This window comes from Poromitra crassiceps, assembly GCF_964638095.1.
Source record: "Poromitra crassiceps genome assembly, chromosome: 15".
Lineage (NCBI taxonomy): Eukaryota > Metazoa > Chordata > Actinopteri > Beryciformes > Melamphaidae > Poromitra > Poromitra crassiceps.
In genome coordinates, this window is record NC_139634.1 from 31,403,179 (window position 1) to 31,414,830 (window position 11,652).

Sequence of the window (11,652 nt, forward strand, 5' to 3'; positions counted from 1 at the left end):
ACCTGCAAAGATGCGTAGGCGTTTGCGTCGCGGCGGCGGGCCGAGCCCCGACACCCCGGCACACTCGTCCTCGTCGTCGCAGTCTCCGCTCCCCAATCCCTCGTCGTCCTCGTCGCCCCAGCGGTCCGCTGCACCTCCACCTCCACGCGACCGGGCCCTCCAGCGCTTCTCAGACATGGTCACCAGCCTCAGCAGCTGTGGGACAAACAGGAAGCGGTTAAAGGTTGTGGCGTTGTGGGACAAACAGGAAGCGGTTAAAGGTCGTGGCGTTAAAATGTATTTCGGAAACCTTCGCCAATCGCCATTATGCCGCTTTTCGCTCTGCGGTAGTACGAATGTGTCGGTGCATTAATGCCATAAGTTGATCTGAGCTTGTACTGTATTATTATAACAGAATAAGGGGAATTCCAGACATAACCATGGTGAGACCTAAAAGGGGTTGGTATTTACCAAACTCGACTTATAATCACCAGGCAGGAAAACAGTTTTGTTATCTGTGCCAGATATGTTATTTTTGTCCAAATGTGATTCATTCAAAAAGGGCTGTGGCAGTCGTTCCATGTAATTTAGTGGTAGAAAAACAATCCTTGGGACAAGCAGACTAGTGCGATTGTGTTGTTCCTGGCAAACAGCATTGTCTGTCTTGAGTGGTTGTCTCGCTCGGGACAACTTGGATACAGTAAAGCTACACAACAGTGGACATCAAGAACTGACTTGTAAAAATCACTTTGCAACTGTTGCTGTAAATATTGAGATTAAATTACACATTTTGAACAGAAAATGCTACATCAAAGTCAGAGATGAATGGATTTAACTACACTATATGTTTGCAATGTGGGATTACTTACAGACATACAGCACAGACTCTGCAGGCAGAGGTGATGGGTTTTTTGAACGAATAATATAATTTGCTACAGAACCATAATCCAATTTGGCCACTGGGCTGCAGAGGCAGATATTTTCCCCACTGACTTCCAGCAGCTTATAATGTGTTGTGCAACACATACCGGGAATTGTGTTTATTGAGAACTGCGGTAAACTAATCAACTCATAAATAATTCAGCAACAACGTCCAAGAGCTGTAAATCAGTTTGATTCAAAATCTTTGAATTCCTCTTGACCAAGTGTAAACGGGGGGAAAAGCAAACATACACACAGAGCTCATATGTGAACGTTTAGGTGCCAAAAAAAATGCATCAAACTTGAAACGTGAAAGGAAGAAAACAACTCGGAAGAAACAACTCTAAGCTGCCCTGGACTGCAGCTATGTTGTTGCACTGCTGTCAGCGCTGCGCTGTGCGTCATCACAGAAAACGAAAAGAAAAGTCATCAATATGACATTATTCTCTCCTTCTATGCGGTGGTGAGAACATGTGAGAGAGCCTGTAGACAGACTCCACGGCTGCTCTCGGACCATCTCTCAACCTGCAGCACACCGCGCATGATGAAGAGCCCTGCCAAGGTAACAGATGTGCTAAATTCCAACCGCCATTCCCCCCAACCCGCCTTTCATCTTCCCCATTCTGCCGCCCTGTTTGTTTTTTTATTGATTTCCTTCCTATCTGCATACGTCAGCATGCATTTTGGTGTTGTTGTGTTTTCTGTCTGCGGGAGAAGATTGAGTTCATATGGGCCTCATCTCAGGTCAGCTGCCATCATGGCGCAGAGCGGCGCGTCTGAGCGGAGGAATAAAACCCCCGGAGATAATCACAGAATGACGTCAGTCAGAAGATAAACAACCCTGTTCCCTTGCCTTGCCCGCAATATACAAACCAGTCAATCTGGGATTTACAAGTGACATAAACTCCAAAGTTTAGAGACGGAACACACACAACACCCTGTTTCCTAGCCATGCCCTGCCCAACAAACCTCTATTCATTTCCCAACATTGAGACCATACATGGCCGATGACCACAACATTTCTAGAAGCCTGGGTCACTTAGGCCAAGGGATGGACAAACACTAACTCACAGACAGGATGGCTTGATCCATAGGAACGTTTTGACTCCTGCTAGCAGCTCTCTCCGACCACCCTGGAATAAAATGTTGTTTTGGTGGTATGCAGCGTGGTGTCTAGCAGAGCGCCACCTGGTGAGAGACAGAGCGAAGCCCCTCAGGTGTGTGCACTAAATCCCCCTTATCTACAGAAGTCCATGAAAAGCCGCCTATGGACTCTCCTCTCTCTCCTCCCCACGATGAATGGGAGTTTAATGTACTGAACTTTTTTGTCCGGCACAGAAGCATGTTTGTCCGCATTTGCAAGGGTGCGCCATAGATTTACTGAGGTCCCCCAGAAATTCCTTCTCATGGTCTGTCTCCTGGCAACTCGGGTTAGGACATTCAGAGAGGGGAGGGGTGTCCCGCAAACAAATTAAAAGCAAAAAAAGACTGAAAACAAACACTCGTAAAGCCGGAGAGAGGAAGATGTGGTCGGGGGGGTATTTTAGAACAAAACCTAAAAAAAGGTATGGCGAATTGACAGCAACTGCTGTGGCCATGTTTAGAGCAGATTGTGAACACTGCCATGTGCCGCTGACCACCTGCCAGCACCACGCTCTCCAGAGACACGCTGGCTTCTGATGCACTGTATGCTCATGTCACGACTGCAGGAAACAAACGCAAATGAGTGTTTTACTTTTTCAGAATTACAATCCCGTGTCGTGTCGAGGCGACTGTAACATGCAGCAGGGTCAAGAACAGTGGCAGCTAAATATAGGAGCAAAGAAACACAAAACAGTATATACAAAAAAAAGGGGTCAGAGCAGCTTTTCTTGGGAGAATAAGAAAAGAAATGGGCTGCATAAGCATGGTGTAGCAGTGGCCTTAAATGAGCAGGGCAGTGCCTCTTGTGGCGGGGTGCTGTGGGCTGGCTCCCTAGCTGGCTGCCTCTGCCACGGCTGCGGTCGCGCGCGGGGGGGGGGAGGGGGGGGGGTGTTTGTGTCGAAAGTGACGCTGCGCTCTCTTGGCATATGGCTGAGCCACAGCGTGATCCGACAAGAGCCTCCAGATTTACCACAAGAGGGAGAAACCTCAAGTCACTCTGGGCTGGAATCTTCTGCAATAAAACACAAAAACCCCAAAGCAAAAGGAAGCAAGGGAGGAAACAAATAAAAGAGACATTTTTTGAGAAATACTCGGTATGTTTCCCATTAAAGAGAGGAAATCTGGTCCCCCCTCTCTTTCTCCCTGCGCTCTCCGAGAGCGCTGCGTTTGCGGGCCGGCGCTGGCTCTCGACAGGCAGCTGGACCGGAGCTCCGGGACGCGGAACATGTAATCAGCATGGCGAGGCATCCCACAGGCCACACGGGCCCTCACCTCCCCTTAACACAAAAGCACAAGTCACACCGAGGAAACACGGAGCTCAAAGGCCGACACAAAGCCCAAACATGTGGCGGATTGCTCAATGCAAGCCAGCCCAGACAGAGACAGAGAAACCACAAGTCTGTCACTGCCTCCCACACATGACATGAACTCCGCATAGGGTCACTGTTCAACACGACAGCTGCAACTGTGCACCAGAGCACCGCCACTGCTTGACCTGCAGGGCTAAAAATCAACCTGCTGTACTCGATGATCTTTGCTGCAGGTTCTGTATAAATATAGACACGTTTCTTTTCTTTTCTTTTTTTTAACCATAACTCAAAGGCAAAAGGAATCTGCAAATCTGAAGATAGATGACAAAACGCAAAAGGCCTAGAATTAATGTAGGAAGTGCCGAAGAGAATGAGCGATGTTGGGAGAGGAAGATGATGAGTAATGGAGACAGAGAGCATATAGGGAGAAGAAGGGCTGATTGGGATCAGGGCCTGTGTTTTGTCCTCCGCTCCCGGAGAGGAGAGGAGAGGACATGTCTGGACTAGCTGTTCATGACTCGGCCCAGACGGAATCTGCTGCTCCGAATGTTTCTATCAATGCCTCAACACATCTCGTCTCCAAATCTAATCTACATAACTCAAGCCTCTTAAGCCCGGTGCAGTCGCAGACTAGTAATGTTGATGGCGTTCATAATTGTTCCGAGTGGAAGACTAGGTGGATACTGCACTGCACTCATCACCTGCTATCATTTAGAAAGGGAATGTCAACGAGAAAAAACTACCGAGCTATTTCTGGGGGGTTTCTAATCTTTTAATAATGACGGGTGGGATAGTGTGAAGACTTTCTTGGGATTACTGTGATAGAAAAATTAAAGAAAGTCTGGTTCCTAAATACAAGTTGCTACAAAGTTATTGGTCTTGTTATAGTCTTATATTATGGTAAGCATGTCTTTTAAACTGTGCCTTTAAAACTCAGATGAGAAAAACCGCTGCACTTTTATATAGTACACATATGTGCACCTTATACACCTTATAGGCTAGTGTTACAATATACCCCTATATAGTTCATAGCTCCTGTTCATAGCTCCAGGGGGGGACACCTCGGCATTCCGAAATGTCGGCACTCCGAAATACCGGCATTCCGACAAAATTCTAACCCTAACCTCGCCATTGCGAAAGAACCCTCCCCCAGACCCTAACCCTAAACCTAACCTCTCCCACCCCCCATGCCTAAGCCTAACCTAACCTCTCGGCGAAACATTTTTTGGAGATAAAAAAGGGCCGCCTCTCCGAAAGCATAGAAGTCAATGATCGGAATGCCGACACTTCGGAATGGCGAGGTGTCCCCGCTCCAGGGTGCCAAGTAGCTACATTGTACAGTGTGTTCGTCTTTATTTTTAAAGCAGCATGCCCGCAGTGTACGAGCAACCCGCGCCTGGGTCGCCACAGTGTACGGGCAACCCGTGCCTGGGTCGCCGCAGCATACGAGCAACCCGTGACTGGGTCGCCACAACGTACGAGCAACCCGTGCCTGGGTCGCCACAGCATATGAGCAACCCGTGCCTGGGTCGCCACAGCATATGAGCAACCCGTGCCTGGGTCGCCGCAGTGTACGAGCAACCCGTGCCTGGGTCGCCACAGCATTTGAGCAACCCGTGCCTGGGTCGCCACAGCATACGAGCAACCCGTGCCTGGGTCGCCACAGCATATGAGCAACCCGTGCCTGGGTCGCCACAGCATACGAGCAACCCGTGCCTGGGTCGCCACAGCATATGAGCAACCCGTGCCTGGGTCGCCGCAGCATATGAGCAACCCGTGCCTGGGTCGCCGCACCGTACGAGCAACCCGTGCCTGGGTCGCCACAGTGTACGAGCAACCCGTGCCTGGGTCGCCACAGTGTACGAGCAACCCGTGCCTGGGTCGCCACAGTGTACGGGCAACCCGTGCCTGGGTCGCCGCAGCGTACGAGCAACCCGTGCCTGGGTCGCCACAGTGTACGAGCAACCCGTGCCTGGGTTGCCACAGTGTACGAGCAACCCGTACCTGGGTCGCTGCAGCGTACGAGCAACCCGTGCCTGGGTTGCCACAGTGTACGAGCAACCCGTGCCTGGGTCGCCACAGTGTACGAGCAACCCGTGCCTGGGTTGCCACAGTGTACGAGCAACCCGTGCCTGGGTTGCCACAGTGTACGAGCAACCCGTGCCTGGGTCGCCACAGTGTACGAGCAACCCGTGCCTGGGTTGCCACAGTGTACGGGCAAGCCGTGCCTGGGTCGCCGCAGCGTACGGGCAAGCCGTGCCTGGGTCGCCGCAGCGTACGGGGCAAGCCGTGCCTGGGTCGCCGCAGCGTACGGGCAAGCCGTGCCTGGGTCGCCGCAGCATACGGGCAAGCCGTGCCTGGGTCGCCGCAGCGTACGAGCAACCCGTGACTGGGTCGCCACAACGTACGTGCAACCCGTGCCTGGGTCGCCGCAGCGTACGGGCAAGCCGTGCCTGGGTCGCCGCAGCATACGGGCAAGCCGTGCCTGGGTCGCCGCAGCGTACGGGCAAGCCGTGCCTGGGTCGCCGCAGCATACGGGCAAGCCGTGCCTGGGTCGCCGCAGCGTACGGGCAAGCCGTGCCTGGGTCGCCGCAGCATACGGGCAAGCCGTGCCTGGGTCGCCGCAGCGTACGGGCAAGCCGTGCCTAGGTCGCCGCAGCGTACAGGGCAAGCCGTGCCTGGGTTGCCAGACGAATCGAAGCTGACAAACGCATAACTTTTCAGCACGGGCCACTTTTCCTTGATTAATGGAGGAAATGGTCTTTCCTCATACCTAATCCTCACATGAACACACACAGAGAGAGAGAGGCGAGGACAGCATGCCCATGTATCAAGTCTGTAGGCCATGCTGGAGAGAAAGAGACCAAGGGAGAGTGGGAATGGACGAGGGACACCACAGGAACACAGAGGGAGAGAGAGAGAGAGGGAGTGGGAATGGACGAGGGACACCACAGGAACACAGAGGGAGAGAGAGGAGAGGGAGAGACTTTTCCAGCGAGTGAGTCATGGAAAGCTCTCCTCGGCATTGCTGACAGGCAGAGTGGTGTAAGGACGACACAGCCTGCCCTGCAGTCCCACCCGCCCTGCAGTCCCACCCGCTCTCCCCGACACATTACTCAACTTTGATCGAATGTGAAGTGTAAAGAGGAGGGGGGGGGGGGGGGACCTGTGCTCTCTCATTCTTCTTCTCTGGTTTTTCCCCTCCTCCCTCTTGTCTCCCTCTATCTGTCCATGGTGGAGTATGTCACGCAACGGGAGCCCGCAGCCTCAGACAGTTAATGCAGACAAGATTAATTTCCTGATGTTTAATTCCATGTTGGAACAGAACACAGAAGAGAGAGAAAGAACAGAGCTCTCCAATCCAGCGTTAAACTGGGCGTGTGTCCACCCCACCTTTCTGACTAAACCCATAAGGCTATTTCCAGATTTCTATACTTTTGGCTGAATCCTGACTGGATGTTTAGACTTTGGCAGGAGCCGTGTTCCTCTGTAAGATAATTCCCTCAAAGCCAGCTTACATTCCTGAGACTGGTACAAACACTTTGGACGGCCGAGGATATAAATCGTTGTTGATTCTTCTGAGCATAATTTTGGAAGCAAAAGCGCAGCCGAAACAGTGTCGTCTTTGTTTATTTGGACAAAGTGGTAAGAGTTCAGCCCAAGAAGGAAATTATATGACTATAGAGGGTTAATTCCCCTGGTAATAAATATCTCTGGTATGACAACAATTTTCAATCTCTTTTTTCGAGGCTAACCAAATGAAAATCTTGACTTATGTCTGTGAATGTGGCTGATTGTCTGCAAGGGGCTTAATAGTTTAAGAAGTTCCATTCCTGCACAGGCTGCTGGTTGCTAAATCAGATTAGTTCCCTCAGACAATCTCTTCTTGTCTTCTGCTCGTCTGCGTTTACACGTTATATCACCGTGCTTCCCAGAGTCATGTGTTGCTAAGAGACGCTCCCTCCCAACATCAGCAGACCGTCACTGCGCATCCCATGACCGCACCTACAGGGAGCGGGCGGCCGCTCGGGAGGGGAAGTGCAGAATCGGGGGGCCGCGGGGCTGAAACCAGCAGCCACAGCTCACTGTATAGCTTACAGAGGAGAGAACGGCTGGACGAGAGGGTAACCTGACGCTGCCAGATGGTTTGTCATCTGGGAACCAGTCGCTCGCCGCTCGGGAAACTGTTTAAAAGAACGGGAGAAAGGCACTTTCAAAAAAAAAACCTGGCATGTGATTGGATGAACCATCTGTCTATCACGGGCTCGCTTCTCGCTGCCGTCAGACCTAAATCCCACCCGCAGCTGCCTCTGGACGCCGATTGGTCCAAACCACTGGCGTGTTCGTGTTCAACAATAGATTGGAGCGTGGCACGATGGATTTGTCGTGTGATCGTGATCTCATGATCTCGCGCGAATCCAGCTGCCCCGCAAGGTTAGACGAGAGGGAGGCAGCGGCAGGAAGACAGAGAGATGGGAAAAGGTGAGACAGGCAACAAAGGAAGAGAGAGACTGATGGAGAGGTAGAGGAAGAAAACTGCCAGAGACTGAAAAGGGGTTCGGGGGGGTGGTGGGGGGTCTGGCAAGATGAAAAGGCAAGCGAGCACATGGGAGAATGATAAAGTTAGGGAGTGCTAACACATTGACAGGTCCAGAGGGGAGCCTCTCTGCGCTCTGCCCTCCAGCACACCGCTGCTGCCCCAAACAAAAGGCAGAGGAGGAACAGAGGAGGTCTCTGACCCTCGCGGGGAGACCCTCTGATGACCTAGCAGAGACAGGAAACAGGAAGTGTGACCCCTGACCTCCCGGGGGGGGCTCCTGTTACACAGCGGCAACACGTGACTCTGCGCCGTGACAACAGTTCCCAGGATGTGTGGATGAGGTCAGTGAACTACAGCAGGAAGATTTAGCTCTGCATATCTCCCTGACAGCTCTTTGTACATACATACATACATGCATACATACACATACATACATACATACATACATACACATACATACATACATACATCTGATAGATACATACATACATACATACAATACATTGCAATATGAAGCGGGCGAAGAGAAGCATTGTGTGGGAACATTTTGATAAGAAAGGAGAAGATACTGCCGTATACAAATACTGTGAATCGGTGTACAGCTACAACACGACAACGACATCAATGCTCTATCATTGAACAGTGTTCATTCGGATAAATTGGCTGGCTCCTCTTCGTCAAACCTGGAGCAACCAACCATCAGCTCAGCAGTTAAGAGGAAGAGTTACGATGCACAGCGAGCAGAGAAAATAACCCAGTCGATGTGTGGGGTTATAGAAATATCTGTATGGTTGAAGGCAGGGAATTTCAGCAAATGATGCACCTGCTGGAACCAGCATACAATATCCCAGGCCGAAGCACAATCACCACACGGATTGAGAAGAGGTACAAAGATGCTAAATCAAAGTTGCTAGCACAGCTAGGTGATGTTAGATCTATCGGCAAGGTTGCATTGATGACAGATAGCTGGACTGCCCTGACAACCGAAAACTACATGACCATCACCTGCCACTACATACTAGACGGTACCGGTATGTTGCTACATTTCTATATGTGCAATACTGTAAAAAATATGCGATATGTTGCTGGCTACTGTATATACCGGTATATGTATATTATTGAGGAAAAAACACATTTGGTATTGTTTGGAAAATGTTGTATTTTTAATTACAATTAATCGATTGATTGATCGTTAACGTTACCAGGAATTTGCGGAAAATCGGCATCCCTAATACATGATGCAGCAAAAAGCAAGCAATCAACAAAGGAATACATGCCTGAGAAGATTAAAAGTTGTATGATGCTTTGCTTAGATCAGTGGTTCTCAACGTGGGGCACGGGGACAACCAGAGGTCCTTCAGAGGGTTCCAGGGGTCCCACAGCAAATTGATGAAGTGATATCGTATGCGTGTAATTTAAATATGACTTCATTTACAAGAAGTTACAATTAGATAACTGTTATATCCAACCGTGTTACATAGTGTTTCCTAGTGAAGGAATTCTGGAGAAAATCATATCTAACAATAAATATATGGCCCTAATGTGTATTAAATTAGGGGTCATCGATATGAAAACTGGCTTCGACTTCTTTGCACATTGCTGTGGTTCCTGGTTTGGGACTGCAGAAGAGGGAGCTGGGTCCCCCGGCTTTGGGCAGCAGGGTTTTTATAAGCCGGCTGTGTGATAATTACACCCAGTGGGGGTGGTAGTGGTGCAGGATTGAGGGGGCAGCATGGGCAGAGAGGGAGGGAGAGGCGACCCTGGTTTGGGCCTCAGGGCTGTGGGGGGGGAAGGGAAGGAGGGAGAGGCATGGAGGTATGGAGGTAAGAGGGAAGGGGTGGCAGTGGTAGCAGGGATGGTTGGGCCTCATTAGCAAGCAGACTAATTGGGAGGAAAAGGGCCCTCACATGCTCTGTCTGACCTCCCAGCCAGCAGGGGTGGGAGAGGGGAGGGCGTGTGTGTGTGTGTGTGTGTGTGTGTGTGTGTGTGTGTGTGTGTGTGTGTGTGTGTGTGTGTGTGTGTGTGTGTGTGTGTGTGTGTGTGTGTGTGTGTGTGTGCGTCCATGCGTGTGTGTGTGTGTGTGTGCGTGAGTGCATGTGTGCGTTTAGTTGGTTAGTTATATTCCTAAAGTTAAGGAACCATAACTCCTCGACCCCTAAAGTTACTGTTAGAAGGCTCCAGAAAACGAAGAAGTGCGCGCGGTGCTGCAACAGGGACACGGATTCTCCCTCGGCAACACCCCACAGCTCCTCAGAGGTTTATACCAGGTGTCACACTTCATTTGAAGAACCCTCATGCCCCCCCCCGCTCGCTCTCTCCCGCTCAGAGTGGGATAACAGCCCTCCTCCGTCTCACTGCGCAGCAGACATAAAAACCTAGGAGGCCGAGAGGCCGGAGCACCTGAGGGGGTATATTAAATACCGTTTGAAAAACCCTCAGTAAATAACATCAAACACAAGCCACCTCTTTGAGCCATAATGGCTAGGTTAGTGAGTGTGGAAGTTTACAAAACAGCAGGCCCGGTCTGACACCCATGGTGTCTATTAGTCTGATTGTAAGCACAACCTGTGGGGAAGGCCACCGCACGTTGGCCCCTCCCACGAATCAGCTTCCAATGCAATTAGAATATATATATATATATTTTTTTTACATTTTATTTTATGGCCACTTGTATTCTGCATTATTACATTGATGCTTGAAAGAGCTATGGAAGTGCCTGCTTTCGTTACGTTGCTAACTAGGTGTGTGTAAGATAATTTGCTGCGTGTGTGCGTGTAGTAAAAACTGTCCATCCGAGTGTGTGTGTGTGTGTGTGTGTGTGTGTGAGAGTTATATGCAAGTGTGTATTCTATACGAGCACGCATGAGGTGTTGAGCGCACGCTGCCCAGGCTCTGGTGACTGCTGTGGCTCGGAGGAAGTGAGACTGCGTGATGGAATTTGTGGCGCTCGGGATCTGGTTTATTTTCCACCCCGGATTCCTGTCCTACCTGCAGGATTTTCCCAGGTTCTGGCTTCAATTAGGCTGGGAAGCTCGAAGGAGAGAGGGGCGGGGGCGAGGGTTAGGCGAGAGGAGAAGGGGGGAACTTGGACGAGGGAAGGGCGACAGAGCTGGAGTCTGTCACACACAACTCAGCACAGCTGGGGAGATGGAGAGGAGGGCGAAGAACCGGGAGGAACCCAATGGAGGGATGAAAGAAAGATGGAAGCAAGAAGAACGAGAGCATATAAAGTTGATAAACATTTGAATAGAGTGCAAAGAAAAGTTAAACGTTTCACAAGCAGCCAGCATGTAGATGGGTGTTATGTCTCAAACGACAGAGGAATTAGGCAATATAAGGTGAATGGTAACAGAAATAACAATTCCCTCCCCTAAGGCCTCTACAAGTTCTTCAACAAAGATGTCTTTCATAAACAATGCATTTCTAATATATCTCTCCGAAGAGAAGAGCCTAGCAGAATAATCCCTGGAGCTCTGAGCCTCCAAATGGCAAAGTCATCTGACAAATGAGTGGGAAACGCTCTATAATCAAAGAGCAATCACATAATTGCTCTATTTTGCCACTAGCTCAACCGTCTCCTACGAGATTAGTTGTTCAGAGCCGAAAGCTGATACTCTGGGAAGTTCAACAGATGTTCGGGAAAACAAACCATCTCCCGAGGACAAGAACAGATCATCAAAATATGGAATACGCTCTAACAACACTCGATAGGTCACCGGGCAGGAAGTCAAAAGGCCCATTCGTACAACACAATAACAT

The 11,652-nt window shown here is 50.3% G+C and overlaps 1 protein-coding gene across 1 annotated transcript in view; it reads right to left on the minus strand.

Moving 5' to 3' along the window:
- Positions 1–11,652, minus strand: part of gpc3 (glypican 3) — a gene marked incomplete at both ends in the record, with an annotated part of 109,821 nt that overhangs the window by 17,033 nt on the left and 81,136 nt on the right. Inside the window, one exon of the mRNA XM_083652238.1 lies at positions 3–195. Coding sequence (XP_083508364.1) covers positions 3–195 — 193 coding nt within the window. The remainder of the gene's footprint in view (positions 1–2; positions 196–11,652) is intronic.